Source organism: Cucurbita pepo, chromosome LG19 (genome assembly GCF_002806865.2).
Source record: "Cucurbita pepo subsp. pepo cultivar mu-cu-16 chromosome LG19, ASM280686v2, whole genome shotgun sequence".
In the NCBI taxonomy this organism is placed as follows: Eukaryota; Viridiplantae; Streptophyta; class Magnoliopsida; order Cucurbitales; family Cucurbitaceae; genus Cucurbita; species Cucurbita pepo.
In genome coordinates this window covers 1287946-1304860 of record NC_036656.1, presented here as the reverse complement: position 1 = coordinate 1304860, position 16915 = coordinate 1287946, and the positions used below count along the sequence as shown (strand labels likewise).

The window sequence follows — 16915 nt, the reverse complement described above, 5'->3', positions numbered from 1 at the left end:
AAGAACGAAGTACTTTATAAAGTTGTGGAAACTTTTTCTTAGTAGACGAGAAGCTTAAAAGAAAAAGTCTAAAGAGGACAATATTTGCTTGGATAGGTCTGGATGGAATGAGACTCTCTCGGACCAAACCCCAATCCAAATTTGTCAATGTTGTGTTCTTGGTTTAATTTGTATTTGGATAAGAATTTTAATGAATCTGCCCCTTTTTTCTCTATTTCTTTGTGTGAGAGGACACCTTTCTCCTCAAGGTTTTAAAACGCGTTTGCTAGGGAGAGATTTCCATGCCCTTATAAAGAATGTTTCGTTCTCCTCTCCAACTGACGTGAGATCTCACAATCCACCTGTCTTGGGGGCCTAGCGTCCTCGTTCTCTAATCAATGTGGCACCCCCCAATCCACCCCCTTCGAGGCCCAGCGTCCTTATTGACACACCGCTTTGTGTCCACCCCCTTCAGGACTCAGCCTCCTCATTGGCACATTACCCGATGTCTAGTTCTGATATCATTTGTAGCGGCTCAAGCCCACCGCTAGCTCATATTGTCTTCTTTGGGCTTTCCCTTTTAGACTTCCCCTCAAGATTTTAAAACTCATCTGTTAGGGGAAAGGTTCTCACACCTTTATAAAGAATGCTTCGTTCTCCCTCTGATATGTTCGTAGTTTTTTATTCTTCCTTTAGCTATGATAGATGCCTCCATTATCTTGTGTTTCTTCTTTGCACTTGGTTGATAAAGTTAAAGCTTAGACAAAAAAGAAAAAGAGTAGAATTCTTGCCTTTTTGTTTCCTTCCATAATCTCATTTTTAACTTCATTCATTGAATAAGTTGGGCAATGCAAAAGGAAGTTCATAAATGAAAGCTGAAAAAGGGATTCTACAAGCATTTCTTTTGCTACTCACTTTAATGCCTTTTTCTTTTCCACAAAACTCTTATTCTTTTCTCTTTTCATTTCATTCTTTCTTTTCCGTTCCCTCTCCAACCGACGTGGGATCTCACAATCCACCTCCCTTGGGACCCCATCGTCCTCGCTGCACACTGCTTAGTGTCCACCCCTCTTCTAGCCTCAGCCTTCTTGCTAGCACATCGCCCGGTGTCTAGCTCTGATACCATTTCTCACGGCCCAAACCCACCACTAATAGATATTGTCCGCTTTGGCTCGTCACATATCATCGTCAGCCTCACGGTTCCAAAACGCATCTACTAGGAAGAAATTTCCACTCTCTTATAAGGAATGTTACGTTCCCTTCTCCAACTGATGTGGGATCTCACAATCCACCTCCCCTTGGGGGCCAGCGTTCTCGCTAGCACACCACTTAGTGTCCACCCTCCTTCAAGGCTCAGCCTTCTCTGTAGCACATCGCCCGGTGTCTGGCTCTGATACCATTTCTTACAGCCCAAACCCACCACTAACAAATATTGTCCACTTTGGCCCGTCACGTATCATCGTCAGCCTCACGGTTCCAAAACGCGTCTACTAGGAAGAGGTTTCCACACCCTTATAAGGAATGTTACGTTCCCTTCTCCAACCGATGTGAGATCTCACAATCCACCCCCCTTCGGAACCCAACGTTCTCGTTGGCACACCCCTTAGTGTCCACCCCCCCTTTAGGGCTCAGTCTTCTCACTAGCACATCGTCCGGTTTCTGGCTCTGATACCATTTGTCACAGCCCAAACCCACCGCTAGCAGATATTGTCTGCTTCAGCCTGTTACGTATCATCGTCAGCCTCACGGTTTTAAAACGCGTCTACTAGGGAGAGGTTTCCACACCCTTATAAAGAATGTTTCATTCCCCTCTCAAACCATGTGGGATCTCACAATCTACCCCCCTCAGGGCCCCATCGTCCTTGCTGGCACACCGCTTGGTGTCCACTCCCCTTTGGGGCTCAGCCTTCTCACTGACACATCGCCCGTGTCTAGCTCTGATACCATTTCTCAGAGCCCAAACCCACCACTAACAAATATTATCCGCTTTGGCTCGTCACATATCATCGTTAGCCTCACGGTTCCAAAACGCGTCTACTAGGAAGAGATTTCCACACCCTTATAAGGAATGTTACGTTCTCTTCTCCAACCGACGTAGGATCTCACGGGCTTCAGCAATATAACCATGCATGTCATAGAAGGTTGCTTCTTTTTCTTAACATTGACACAATTTCTATATGGTTTGCTGATTTTGGATCCTTTTTTATTTCCTTTAGACAGCAGCAGTAGCCTTCCTCTTTGAACTCCTCCATGAGGCAACAATCCCTTCCCCTAGCATCATCTTTACTCATACTCATATACTTCCACTCCTTCATTGCTGCTGATCTGAACTCAGACAAGCAAGCTCTTCTCGAGTTCATTTCGACCGTTCCGCACGGTCGAAAACTCAACTGGGATTCTTCTACCTCAGTCTGCTCTACATGGATTGGCATCACTTGCACCTCAGACCGCTCAAACGTGCTCGCTCTTAGGCTACCTGCCGTTGGTTTACACGGTCCGATCCCCGCCAATACACTCGGAAAGTTAGACGCTCTTAGAACTCTGAGTCTTCGATCTAACAATCTTTTCGGAAACGTTCCATCAGATGTTCTAGCTCTCCCCTCCTTAAAGTTTATGTATCTTCAACACAATAACTTTTCAGGTAAAATTCCTTCTTCCCTGTCTCCTACCCTTACCTTCCTTGACCTGTCGTTCAACGATCTCTCGGGGAACATCCCGACGTCGATACGAACCTTAACGCACCTCATTAGCCTCAACCTTCAAAACAACTCCCTAACTGGATCCATTCCTGATATTGGTCAGCTAAAGCTTAAGCTATTGAACTTGAGCTACAACCATCTTAGTGGTCCTATTCCTGGTTCTTTGCAATCATTTCCTGCTTCATCCTTTGAAGGGAACTTAAAGCTATGTGGCTCTCCTCTGAAAACTTGCTCGGTTAATATCGCCCCTGTACCGTCGTCGTCTCCTCCCGAGAGGGAAAGGAGCATAAATATCGGAGCGATCGTTGCCATTGGATTAGGTGGTTCTGCAGTGCTGTTCCTCCTTGTGTTGATGATTATTGTCTGTTGTATGAAGAAAAAGATGGTGAAGGTAGTACTGATGCAATGAAAGGAGCTCGTAAAAGAACCGAGCAACCGAAGGAGGATTTCGGAAGCGGGGTACAAGAGGCCGAGAAGAATAGGCTGGTTTTCTTTGAAGGATGTTCGTATAATTTTGATCTCGACGACTTGTTAAGAGCCTCGGCCGAGGTGCTCGGAAAAGGTAGTTATGGGACTACTTACAAGGCAATCTTGGAGGAAGGAACAACAGTTGTAGTAAAGAGGTTGAAAGAAATGGTAGCTGGGAAAAAGGAATTTGATCAACAAATGGAGATTGTTGGGAGGATAGGCCAGCATCGAAACGTCGTACCGCTCCGTGCCTATTACTATTCGAAAGACGAGAAGCTTTTAGTTTACGATTATGCCATCGTTGGAAGCTTTTCGACATTACTCCATGGTATGCTCTATTCTAGCTTTTATGGATCATTTAGATGAATGCTAGAAAAATTATTTCGTGCTCGTTACATTCTGCAGGAACCCGAGAAGGCGGTCGGGTGCCACCGGATTGGGAAACGAGACTGAAGGTTTCATTAGGGAGTGCCAAAGGCCTTGCACATATTCATTCAAAGTTCATCCATGGAAACATAAAGTCCTCTAACATCCTTCTCACACAAGACCTTAATGGTTGTATATCAGATTTTGGGCTGACTCATTTGATGAACTCCGCTGCCGTTCCGTCTAGAAGCATAGGGTATCGAGCTCCCGAAGTGATCGAGACTCGAAAGTTGACTCAAAAGTCTGATGTTTATAGCTTTGGAGTTGTTTTGCTCGAGATGTTGACTAGGAAAGCTCCAGCCCAATCGCCGGGGCGTGACGAGGTCATGGACCTTCCTAGATGGGTGCAATCTGTGGTTAGAGAGGAATGGACATCAGAGGTGTTTGATGTAGAGCTAATGAAGTATGAGAACATTGAAGAAGAGTTGGTTCAAATGCTTCAAATAGCAATGGCGTGTGTGTCTCGAGTGCCTGATATGAGACCAACGATGGAGGAAGTCGTAAGGATGATCGAGGATATCCGACCATCTAGCTCGGAAACTCGATCATCATCAGAAGATAACAAAACTAGAGACGGAGACAATGACTCGAATACTCCGACCTTGTAATTGCTCTTATCTCATTCATTCTAATCATATGAATCAAAGTTGTATCCATTGTGTAAGGTAATCAAACCATGCTGCTATCGTGTTACTCACTCGTCCGCCACTGAAAACATTACTTCTCATCCAATTTATGCGTGTTCATCCTGAGCTAGGATTGAAGTTTTGAGATTATTATTTTACAACAAATTAAAAGTTTTGAGATTTAGATTTTAAGGACGATAATCCCAATAAAATTTGAAATTGTGATTCGAGTTTTGTTTGTATTTATCAAAACTAGTTGAATAAGGACTAAAAGATTCTTACTTTTATAAGAAAAACAAACAAAAACTTGATAAATATGTAAAAAAAGAATGGATAAGATTGGATTGCGGTAAAATAAAATGGTGGATTTGGGATCGCTTTAAATATTGAAATTCCTCAATCATTTGATTGGCGATTGGCGATTGGCGAAGTTCTTCGGTCTCTAACATTCTCAAATTCCACAAAAAAATTCAAGGGTAAGGAGACCGACGAACAAGCAGCGATTTCTGGGTTCCGCCGTCGATCTGATTTCGAACCCTATTTCTCTGATCTTTATCCCCTTGTCGATCGCAAACCCTTTTGTTTTCTCAAGGTATTTCTNCCACACCCTTATAAGGAATGTTACGTTCTCTTCTCCAACCGACGTAGGATCTCACGGGCTTCAGCAATATAACCATGCATGTCATAGAAGGTTGCTTCTTTTTCTTAACATTGACACAATTTCTATATGGTTTGCTGATTTTGGATCCTTTTTTATTTCCTTTAGACAGCAGCAGTAGCCTTCCTCTTTGAACTCCTCCATGAGGCAACAATCCCTTCCCCTAGCATCATCTTTACTCATACTCATATACTTCCACTCCTTCATTGCTGCTGATCTGAACTCAGACAAGCAAGCTCTTCTCGAGTTCATTTCGACCGTTCCGCACGGTCGAAAACTCAACTGGGATTCTTCTACCTCAGTCTGCTCTACATGGATTGGCATCACTTGCACCTCAGACCGCTCAAACGTGCTCGCTCTTAGGCTACCTGCCGTTGGTTTACACGGTCCGATCCCCGCCAATACACTCGGAAAGTTAGACGCTCTTAGAACTCTGAGTCTTCGATCTAACAATCTTTTCGGAAACGTTCCATCAGATGTTCTAGCTCTCCCCTCCTTAAAGTTTATGTATCTTCAACACAATAACTTTTCAGGTAAAATTCCTTCTTCCCTGTCTCCTACCCTTACCTTCCTTGACCTGTCGTTCAACGATCTCTCGGGGAACATCCCGACGTCGATACGAACCTTAACGCACCTCATTAGCCTCAACCTTCAAAACAACTCCCTAACTGGATCCATTCCTGATATTGGTCAGCTAAAGCTTAAGCTATTGAACTTGAGCTACAACCATCTTAGTGGTCCTATTCCTGGTTCTTTGCAATCATTTCCTGCTTCATCCTTTGAAGGGAACTTAAAGCTATGTGGCTCTCCTCTGAAAACTTGCTCGGTTAATATCGCCCCTGTACCGTCGTCGTCTCCTCCCGAGAGGGAAAGGAGCATAAATATCGGAGCGATCGTTGCCATTGGATTAGGTGGTTCTGCAGTGCTGTTCCTCCTTGTGTTGATGATTATTGTCTGTTGTATGAAGAAAAAGATGGTGAAGGTAGTACTGATGCAATGAAAGGAGCTCGTAAAAGAACCGAGCAACCGAAGGAGGATTTCGGAAGCGGGGTACAAGAGGCCGAGAAGAATAGGCTGGTTTTCTTTGAAGGATGTTCGTATAATTTTGATCTCGACGACTTGTTAAGAGCCTCGGCCGAGGTGCTCGGAAAAGGTAGTTATGGGACTACTTACAAGGCAATCTTGGAGGAAGGAACAACAGTTGTAGTAAAGAGGTTGAAAGAAATGGTAGCTGGGAAAAAGGAATTTGATCAACAAATGGAGATTGTTGGGAGGATAGGCCAGCATCGAAACGTCGTACCGCTCCGTGCCTATTACTATTCGAAAGACGAGAAGCTTTTAGTTTACGATTATGCCATCGTTGGAAGCTTTTCGACATTACTCCATGGTATGCTCTATTCTAGCTTTTATGGATCATTTAGATGAATGCTAGAAAAATTATTTCGTGCTCGTTACATTCTGCAGGAACCCGAGAAGGCGGTCGGGTGCCACCGGATTGGGAAACGAGACTGAAGGTTTCATTAGGGAGTGCCAAAGGCCTTGCACATATTCATTCAAAGTTCATCCATGGAAACATAAAGTCCTCTAACATCCTTCTCACACAAGACCTTAATGGTTGTATATCAGATTTTGGGCTGACTCATTTGATGAACTCCCCTGCCGTTCCGTCTAGAAGCATAGGGTATCGAGCTCCCGAAGTGATCGAGACTCGAAAGTTGACTCAAAAGTCTGATGTTTATAGCTTTGGAGTTGTTTTGCTCGAGATGTTGACTAGGAAAGCTCCAGCCCAATCGCCGGGGCGTGACGAGGTCATGGACCTTCCTAGATGGGTGCAATCTGTGGTTAGAGAGGAATGGACATCAGAGGTGTTTGATGTAGAGCTAATGAAGTATGAGAACATTGAAGAAGAGTTGGTTCAAATGCTTCAAATAGCAATGGCGTGTGTGTCTCGAGTGCCTGATATGAGACCAACGATGGAGGAAGTCGTAAGGATGATCGAGGATATCCGACCATCTAGCTCGGAAACTCGATCATCATCAGAAGATAACAAAACTAGAGACGGAGACAATGACTCGAATACTCCGACCTTGTAATTGCTCTTATCTCATTCATTCTAATCATATGAATCAAAGTTGTATCCATTGTGTAAGGTAATCAAACCATGCTGCTATCGTGTTACTCACTCGTCCGCCACTGAAAACATTACTTCTCATCCAATTTATGCGTGTTCATCCTGAGCTAGGATTGAAGTTTTGAGATTATTATTTTACAACAAATTAAAAGTTTTGAGATTTAGATTTTAAGGACGATAATCCCAATAAAATTTGAAATTGTGATTCGAGTTTTGTTTGTATTTATCAAAACTAGTTGAATAAGGACTAAAAGATTCTTACTTTTATAAGAAAAACAAACAAAAACTTGATAAATATGTAAAAAAAGAATGGATAAGATTGGATTGCGGTAAAATAAAATGGTGGATTTGGGATCGCTTTAAATATTGAAATTCCTCAATCATTTGATTGGCGATTGGCGATTGGCGAAGTTCTTCGGTCTCTAACATTCTCAAATTCCACAAAAAAATTCAAGGGTAAGGAGACCGACGAACAAGCAGCGATTTCTGGGTTCCGCCGTCGATCTGATTTCGAACCCTATTTCTCTGATCTTTATCCCCTTGTCGATCGCAAACCCTTTTGTTTTCTCAAGGTATTTCTCTCATTTCCCTTTGATTTCCCTCTTTTTTTCTGCGTTTTGTGTTGATTCTCTTTGTTAATCGCATGTCCCTTTGTTTGTTCTGTTCTTCGTTGATCGGTTTTCTGAATCTTCTCGTTTTTGATCGTTTATGTGTGTAGATCATGGCTTCGAAGCGTATCTTGAAGGAACTCAAGGATTTACAGAAGGATCCGCCCACGTCTTGCAGCGCTGGTATATTCTATGAGCCTCGATCTTCCTATTTGATTATCTAATTTGATCATTTTGTTCGAATTTTATTGAATGAATTGGTTGTTTTTGAGATGTGTTTCGAGGATTAGAACGCTTGAGTACGAGATATATGCGTTAATCAGNCCGTACCGTCGTCGTCTCCTCCCGAGAGGGAAAGGAGCATAAATATCGGAGCGATCGTTGCCATTGGATTAGGTGGTTCTGCAGTGCTGTTCCTCATTGTGTTGATGATTATTGTCTGTTGTATGAAGAAAAAAGATGGTGAAGGTAGTACTGATGCAATGAAAGGAGCTCNTCTTCGGACCAGATCATATGATTTTGATTTTGCTGTTGACCTTTTGATCTGTCTATATATATTTATATTAGGAGATATATGTGTTGATCAGTTGAGCTATGATGCGTTTTTCGTGAGCGGATCGTCGACATTTTGATCTGTCTGTATGTATGTTTATATTGTTTGGAGTTGTGAGATTGGAATGTTTGTTTGAATTTTGAGGATAGGTCCTGTAGCTGAAGACATGTTCCATTGGCAAGCGACCATTATGGGACCATCTGATAGTCCTTATTCAGGAGGTGTTTTTCTTGTCAATATTCATTTTCCGCCAGATTATCCTTTCAAGCCCCCCAAGGTGAATGATGTTTGTCTTCTGTTTGATGCTGATTTGTGCAAGATGATTCTATGTTTATTGTTTTCGTTTCTAATAGAATAGGATCATTGTGAGATTCCACGTCGGTTGGAGAGGGGAACGGAACATTCCTTATAAGGGTGTGGAAACCTCTCCCTACTAGACGCGTTTTAAAATCGTGAGGCTGATGACGATAGGTAATCGGCCAAAGCGGACAATATTTGCTAGTGGTGGGCTTGGGCTGTTACAAATGGGTTCAGAGCCAAACACTGTTGGTGTGCTAGCGAGGATGCTGGCCCCCAAAGAGGTGGATTGTGAGATCCCACATCGGTTGGAGAGGGGAACAAAGCATTTCTTATTAGGGTGTGGAAGCCTCTCCCTACCAAACATATTTTAAAACCGTGAGGTTGATGTCGATACATAACGGGCCAAAGCGGACAATATCTGCTAGCTAGTATCAAAGCCAAACACCGGGCGATGTGCCAGCGAGAAGGCTGAACCTCGAAGGGAGGTGGACACCAAGCGGTGTGTCCAAGGGGGGTGGATTGTGAGATCCCACGTCGGTTGGAGAGAGGAACGAAACATTCCTTATAAGGGTGTAGAAACATTTCCCTACCATACGTGTTTTAAAACCGTGAGGCGACGGCGATATGTAACGGGCCAAAGTGGACAGTATCTGCTAGCGGTGGGCTTGGGGCTTGGGCTGTTACAACCACGACCATGAGGCTTAATGATTATGGTGTATTGTTGTTCAGGTTGCTTTTAGGACCAAAGTGTTTCATCCAAATATCAATAGCAATGGAAGCATTTGTCTCGACATACTTAAAGAACAGTGGAGCCCTGCGCTTACGATTTCAAAGGTTCGTTTGGCCTTTTCTTTTTGGATTCACTTATAGTTTATCATTTGGTTCCTAATCTTATTATTGTGGTGTTTGCATAACTTGTGATGTTTGAGATCTATGTGCTTCTACCATACTAAAGTGGATTTACACTTTCGAAATTCCTTATTCGGTGGAGAATCTTAGAACTCTTAAGAGTTATACCGACACATTCACTAACTCGGGTGTGTTGGTAAACAATCTGGATACTCTTTGAGCTATGATTCTCTATGCAGTTGAACGGTCCTTTCTTGTATGTCGATAATTGGGGCGTCGGGTCCTACTCCTGCGTTATACTCATGGCCCGCACCCTACTAATCTTGGGATGACTTGCCATCCTGTAGCTTTGTGGCAGTTGAGAACCATCATTAATATCTAAATGAGTCGAGTTGAAGCTCTTAGGTCATTTTATCTACACTGCTAATAACGAACAAGTTAAGTAGCTTAGCTTGATATCTTCACTCGACCTTTCGATCGTTGTAAAAAACCCCATTACCCGGGAACTTGCATTCTCGTCAACTTTGAAGTTAAGGCCAGAGACCCATAACCACAATCCTCCCCGAGAGAGAGAAACTAAAAAGATTTGATCGAGCAAATTCTAAAACTTAATGGCGTTTTCATGAAACAGGTCCTACTCTCCATATGCTCATTGCTGACCGATCCAAACCCAGACGACCCTCTCGTACCGGAGATTGCACACATGTACAAGACTGACCGAGCCAAGTACGAAGCGAGTGCAAGGAGCTGGACTCAGAAGTATGCGATGGGTTGAGACGTTTTTGTAGCGTACCGTTGATGATGGATGGTTCTGGTGTGGTATGTTGGGCATAGCTTCGTGTTGTATTTCTTCGTTTCTTCCAGTTATTTGGGCTGTGTAGTAGTTTAAACCAAAAAAGGAAAAAAAAAAGAAATGAAGTCTTCTGATGTTTTTCACTTTACCACTGAAATTTATGAATGAAAGATGTAAGCAGGTTGGTGTCAAATTAGATAGTGAAATTCATTGTTAAGTGTTGTCCTCTATTTTTATCGGAAATTTTGGTGTCTAATCCCTCGAAAAGAAACGATCTCTATTGCAAAAGCTTCTTCGTTTAGGTCGGGGAGGGACGGAGTTGGGGATGCTCTATTGGTAAGAGATGACGAAGATGGTAATGGANTAGTGAAATTCATTGTTAAGTGTTGTCCTCTATTTTTATCGGAAATTTTGGTGTCTAATCCCTCGAAAAGAAACGATCTCTGTTGCAAAAGCTTCTTCGTTTAGGTCGGGGAGGGACGGAGTCGGGGATGCTCTATTGGTAAGAGATGACGAAGATGGTAATGGAGATAGAGTTCTTCGAAACCTTTTGAGGATAGGGACGTTTATTTAAATTGATAATTCGTATTTGAATTATTTGCGAGATGGAGATGGAGTTATACTTCTGGAGAATTATTTTAGAATTATGAAGTAGAAAATATTTATTTNGATAATTCGTATTTGAATTATTTGCGAGATGGAGTTATACTTTTGGAGAATTATTTTAGAATTATGAAGTAGAAAATATTTATTTTAATTCTTAATAAAATAATTTCTATTTAAGGAGATTTTTCTTATATGGAAAAATGAAATCATATTTTACAAAAAAATAAAATTTCGGGTTTACCTTCAAGAAACAGAAGGTGGTAAAGAATAGAGATATCCACGGGANTATTTTAATAAAATAATTCCTATTTAAAGAGATTTTTTTTATCTGGAAAAATGAAATCATATTTTACACAAAATAAAATTTCGGGTTTACCTTCAAGAAACAGAAGGTGGTAAAGAATAGAGATATCCACGGGATGGGAGTGAGAGATCGTCTCCGACACTTCTTATCTTATTGGAATTTTAAGATCTTAAAATTAAATTTATGATTTTTATTATTGTTATTATTTTAGATTTTATGCGCAGAACAATCTTCCATAAAACCTTAAAATTTTAGAACAAAATAAACAAATTCCCTCGTGTTTGGTTCGAGTGTAACNAGTTTATGATTTTAATATATTATTGTTATTATTTTAGATTTTATGCGAAGAACAATCTTCCATAAAACCTTAAAATTTTACAACAAAATAAACAAATTCCCTCGTGTTTGGTTCGAGTGTAACACTAGTTTTGGATAAATCTTATATCATATACGAGTTAAAGGTCAAAACTTAAGGTTTGGATACATCGTATTGTCAACATGATATATATGTAAGTAATAAGAATATTGAGAAGTGCATAAATAAAATATGTATTCAATATTAAGTTTTTTTTTTATTTTAAAAAAATATTTTTGACACTACACGACTATGCATCTAAAATATTATTAGNATAAGAATATTGAGAAGTGCATAAATACAATATGTATTCAATATTAAGTTTTTTTTGTTTTATTTTAAAAAATTATTTTTGACACTACACGACTATGCATCTAAAATATTATTAGTTGCTTTCCCGACTTGAAGAAATGAGCGGCAACAAAATCAGTTGCATGCTGGAGCTACAAAGTGAGGGACGACAATGAAAGCGATGGACCATCCAGCAATATGTATAGAAGAGTTACTATGACGATAGATAGGTATAAGATTTGGTATGTCTCCCTCTTTTGTAGTCTCTAATGGATTTCCATTCAAAAGCACGGTGGAACTTCTAACGAAACCATCTTTTGGAGTCAAATGGTATTCCTCTCTCGGCGAATCTATTTTCATTCTTTGCCCAAGCAAACTCAGGTTGATGTNACAGGTATAAGATTTGGTATGTCTCCCTCTTTTGTAGTCTCTAATGGATTTCCATTCAAAAGCACTGTGGAACTTCTAACCGGACCATCTTTTGGAGTCAAATGGTATTCCTCTCTCGGCAAATCTATTTTCATTCTTTGCCCAAGCAAACTCAGGTTGATGTTGTTTTCAACGTCAATTATAAAATCGGTTGCATTGCTCAAATTGATGAAAAGCAAAGTTACACCCGACTACGTAAAATGATAAAATAGGATCAATAAATTGTACCAAATAAAGTTTTAATTTATTTAAATCTAAAAAGAACTTACTCTTCCTCTCGAGCAATGAGCATGGCTACGAAGGTTAGAAGAGACGTTATTTTCAATTTTGAGAACACTGGGGTCCCATTGTTGGGTTTTATGTCCTAAAATTCATAGTTTGTAAACAANCGGGGTCCCATTCTTGGGTTTTATGTCCTAAAATTCATAGTTTGTAAACAAAAACATATTCTATTTTCGGTAAAGTTATTATTGTTGTTTATTCAGTAAAGATTGTTATTGAATAAAATTAACTTTACGACCATTAATCTAAATCCAATAAACTAAGAATACTCTGGCTATAGTATGATTACTTGAACGATATGTAGAGACATAAGAGTGGATCAGAATGGGGCTTGAATCGAGTCAGGTATGGGTGACTCGTCTCCACAGATTGTCCGACACGTTTATCAAGAAGTAGGACAATATGTTAGGATTGCACAACAACACACACTCGATCTAGATGAACACAACGAACAAGATAGAAAAACTATAAGGAAGAATATTGAATAGAGGTTTATATTGATGACTTCAAGTATGTAGAGTACCAGTAAAGACATATANTTATATGGTTCAGTTTATTTTATATAACTTTACTAGATATAGTCATCTACTATATATATATATTAATTATCAACTGTATATATAGTTTTACCCTACATTTACTATACAAATTGTTTACTATTTATGACCATTTACTATACTTCACCATTTATTGTATATGTCATTTATATACCCTTACTGTGCTAAGAACGGAGTAACCTATAAATAATCAAAAGACTCCATAACCTAACACGATACATGTTCTTGGTTGATTTAGACGCGTTCTCCGACCGACTGCTTGACATGTTCGTGCAACTTATTCGTCGTTCGCCTGCACAAGCCCAGAATCTAGGGAGTGCTTTATGTTTTTTCGATATTGATATCATCTAATTCGTAATCTCAAATGATTACGCTTCTTCACGAAAATTGTAGACCACATATCCAGCGCTCCGAAAGTAATTTTTAGCCCAACACAATCTAATCAACGCGTTCAAACTTTCGAAAAACTACAAGTCCTTATTGAGCTTTGAAATCTCAAAGAACTTCGATTCCTACACGTTTTCCACCAAATATGAACAAGAAATCCGCAATGCTTCCTCTCCTAGAACAACACACTCAGGAATCAGTTCCTAAAGACATCTACAACTCTCAAATCTTANGCCAATCCTAATCAAATTAGGGAATATGCGCTACATATATACAATATATTTAACGGCATTTTTGTTTTATTTACGAATTAAACAAAAAGAGAGAATCTAAGATATTTAAATAAGATTTAAATATCTTAATCAATTATGTGTCGGAATTGATTAGGATTGGCCTTTGAATTGATATTAAATATTAATTAAATAGTTTAATTAATCATTTAATATTACTTTAATTTGAAATTCATCATTCAAATTAATGGTTGAATAAAAAATGAAGAAAGTCAAAATGTTGACTTCATTTAATGGAAAAATCCATGTTAGTGGAATTTTGAGGTGTCAAAATTTGGTTTAACCAAACTTGCATGCTTGCCAAATAAACCACACAAATTTGAATGTCAAAATTTGGTTAACTCAAACATGCATGCTTGCTACATAATCCCAAACATTTGAGTAGAATTTTGAGCGTCAAAATTTGGTGATCTCAAATTTGCATGAACATGCAAATATGACTCTTTAAATAGAGTGATAATGGTACATGGAAGGTCTTCTTCTTCGAGAAAAAAACCTCTCACAAACACTCTCTCGATATATACACAATCCCTCCTAAGTTTAGTCACTCACCGGATTCCACAATCCCGTTCTAAGGCCGGAGGATAGTGGAGAAGACACTAGTGGTGGTTCGAAACCAATTTGTGAGGAAAAAAAAATTTGAACTACAAAAGGTTAGATGAACATGCTAGTTATTTACTCTAATTGATGTTCTAAAAGTGCCTAAGATTCAAATTGCTTCTGCATGTGTTATATTAACACCATCACCTATGAGTCGATGACAGAGACGTGCACTAATAAAAAAAAGAAAATATGGAACGAAGTAAGAATTTGTTTAAAGATAAATGATTTGAAGATACGAGGAAATATATAATTTTTTTTATATTAGAATGAGTTACCCGTAGTAATCTGGCTTAGGAAGTAAAGTTGAGGATTTGATGACACCATAAAATCCACCGATCAAAGTTGGTCTATAATATACTTTTGTATTGTACATTGACGCCATTCCGAGCTGATCCAGGTTCATTCTGTAAATACTCGAGCATGGTTCTTTTCTTCCTATTTAAAGGGAGACAAATCAAATCAAGAGGAAAAAAAAAAAAAAAAAAAATCGAAAAAGNTTGATTACCAAAAACTGTTGATAAATGTATAGGAAAGATGAGGACGGCCACCCTGATAAGCTCCACCAGCTTCTCCAACCGAGGTAGCACCCCAAGGAGCATTCTTTTGAATTACTTTTTCAAGATGTTCAAATGTGCTTGATACTTGAGAAAGATACGTTGAATTAACGAACCTATAAATCAATTTGGGGTCATCACCTACAGACCAAAAACACACTCTCAGTACTCGTAGTAAGATTTATATATAAAATGCATAACGAGGATGGTAGTAAGTATCGGAGCCAAACCTGCACCCATGTTATATATATGATGAGTGAGAACATCGACCACTCCTCGTCCAGTTTTTCTAAGAAATTTCCCATACCATTTCTCGTCAAAGAATGCACCAGGTGCTACAATCATAGGTATTTGTTGGGAGTTATTGTATAAACGATCTATGATTTCTCGGAGCTTGATAACGTTTTTTGCATATTGTGCAGCAGTAACACTTGCACCAATGCTATTAAGTCCAGCCAGTTCATTGCCAACGAAATGCGCAAGGCTCCATGCACATTCAGCGTGCGGGCAGAACCCCACTTCAAAACCCAGCAAATGCAACATACCCTCGAATTATGTGGATGCAACACGTGGAGCTTAAGAACCGATTAGGGGCAACTCGAGTCAGGCACGGGTTGTTGGGTTTGATCGCGGGTCGAGAGAATGGGGCTTGAATCGAGTAGGGTCTGAGTGACTCGTCTCCACAGATTGTCCGACACGTTTATCAAGAAGTAGGACGATATGTTAGGATTGCACAACAACACACACTCGATCTAGATGAACACAACGAACAAGATAGAAAAACTGTAAGGAAGAATATTGAATAGAGGTTTATATTGATGACTTCAAGTATGTAGAGTACCAGTAAAGACATATAACGTAGAAAGTATATCTTTACATCACTGCCTAAGGAGTATATATATGGTTCGGTTTAATTTATATAACTTTACCAAATATAGTCATCTACTATGTATATTAATTATCAACTGTATATATAGTTTTACACTACATTTACTATACAAATTGTTTACTATTTATGACCATTTACTATACTTCACCATTTATTGTATATGTCATTTATATACCCTTACTGTGCTAAGAACAGGGTAACCTATAAATAATCAGAAGACTCCATAACCTAACACGATACATGTTCTTGGTTGATTTAGACGCGTTCTCCGACCGACTGCTTGACATGTTCGTGCAACTTATTCGTCGTTCGCCTGCACAAGCCCAGAATCTAGGGAGTGCTTTATGTTTTTTCGATTTTCAAACTTTCTTTTTTCGATATTGATATCATCTAATTCGTAATCTGAAATGATTAGGCTTCTTCACGAAAATTGTAGACCACATATCCAGCGCTCCGAAAGTAATTTTTAGCCCAACACAATCTAATCAACGCGTTCAAACTTTCGAAAAACTACAAGTCCTTATTGAGCTTTGAAATCTCAAAGAACTTCGATTCCTACACGTTTTCCACNCACATAACAATCTAATCAACGCGTTCAAACTTTCGAAAAACTACAAGTCCTTATTGAGCTTTGAAATCTCAAAGAACTTCGATTCCTACACGTTTTCCACCAAATATGAACAAGAAATCCGCAATGCTTCCTCTCCTAGAACAACACACTCAGGAATCAGTTCCTAAAGACATCTACAACTCTCAAATCTTAAAAAAGAATAACCCAAGACTAAATACCCAAGGACTTACCTCGAGTTCTTGAACGATTCTTGGTGGAAACGAACGATTCGAAACCCGATCTTCCTCAATTATATTCAGTTTTCACCACTCGGGGAATTCCCAATCGATTTCGATCTTCTAGGCTGGATTGAAACAAACCCCGTTATCCCTACTTCCTCTTTGTTCTTCCTTCACAAACCCTAACTTCACTCTCCCTCTTTTCTTGATTTTTTTTTTCCTTTTCTTGTAGATATTTTCATAGGGAAAGTCAAAATCCCTGAATATTACACATTACCACGTGTCATAAATTATCGGTTTATGTGTTTAACACTTATTTTGGATCAATCTTATATCATAGAAGAATTCAAGGTTAAAATTTAAGGTTTGGATACATCGTATTGTCAACATGTAATAACAATATTGAGAAGTGCATAAATACAAGATGCATTCAATATTATGTTTTTTCTTTTAAAATATTATTTTTGAAACTACATGACTCTTGTGCAT

The 16915-nt window shown here is 39.4% G+C and overlaps 2 protein-coding genes and 2 pseudogenes across 3 annotated transcripts; 3 read left to right on the top strand and 1 right to left on the bottom strand.

Annotated features, from left to right (window-relative positions):
• Nucleotides 1-2150: 2150 nt before the first annotated feature.
• LOC111781397 lies at nt 2151-4266 on the top strand (annotated as a pseudogene).
• A 338-nt stretch (nt 4267-4604) lies between these two features.
• LOC111781400 (ubiquitin-conjugating enzyme E2 28-like) lies at nt 4605-10307 on the top strand. Of its 2 annotated transcripts, none has more exons than XM_023661961.1 (5): nt 4605-4790; nt 7706-7778; nt 8298-8425; nt 9178-9282; nt 9929-10307. In XM_023661961.1, the coding sequence occupies exons 2-5, from the start codon at nt 7709-7711 to the stop codon at nt 10070-10072; spliced, it is 447 nt and encodes a 148-aa protein (XP_023517729.1). In that variant the 5' UTR covers nt 4605-4790; nt 7706-7708; the 3' UTR covers nt 10073-10307. The 2 variants fall into 2 exon arrangements, with proteins under 2 accessions (XP_023517729.1, XP_023517728.1); XM_023661960.1 differs by lacking the exon at nt 4605-4790 and adding an exon at nt 7371-7559.
• Nucleotides 4920-7035, top strand: LOC111781398 (annotated as a pseudogene).
• Nucleotides 10308-11781: 1474 nt separating the features above from the next.
• Nucleotides 11782-15291, bottom strand: LOC111781603 (heparanase-like protein 1). Its single transcript, XM_023662290.1, has 7 exons — nt 14979-15291; nt 14698-14889; nt 14470-14593; nt 14333-14364; nt 12345-12439; nt 12184-12266; nt 11782-12007 (listed from the first exon to the last, which is right to left on the bottom strand). The coding sequence occupies exons 1-7, from the start codon at nt 15289-15291 to the stop codon at nt 11782-11784; spliced, it is 1065 nt and encodes a 354-aa protein (XP_023518058.1).
• Nucleotides 15292-16915: the final 1624 nt, after the last annotated feature.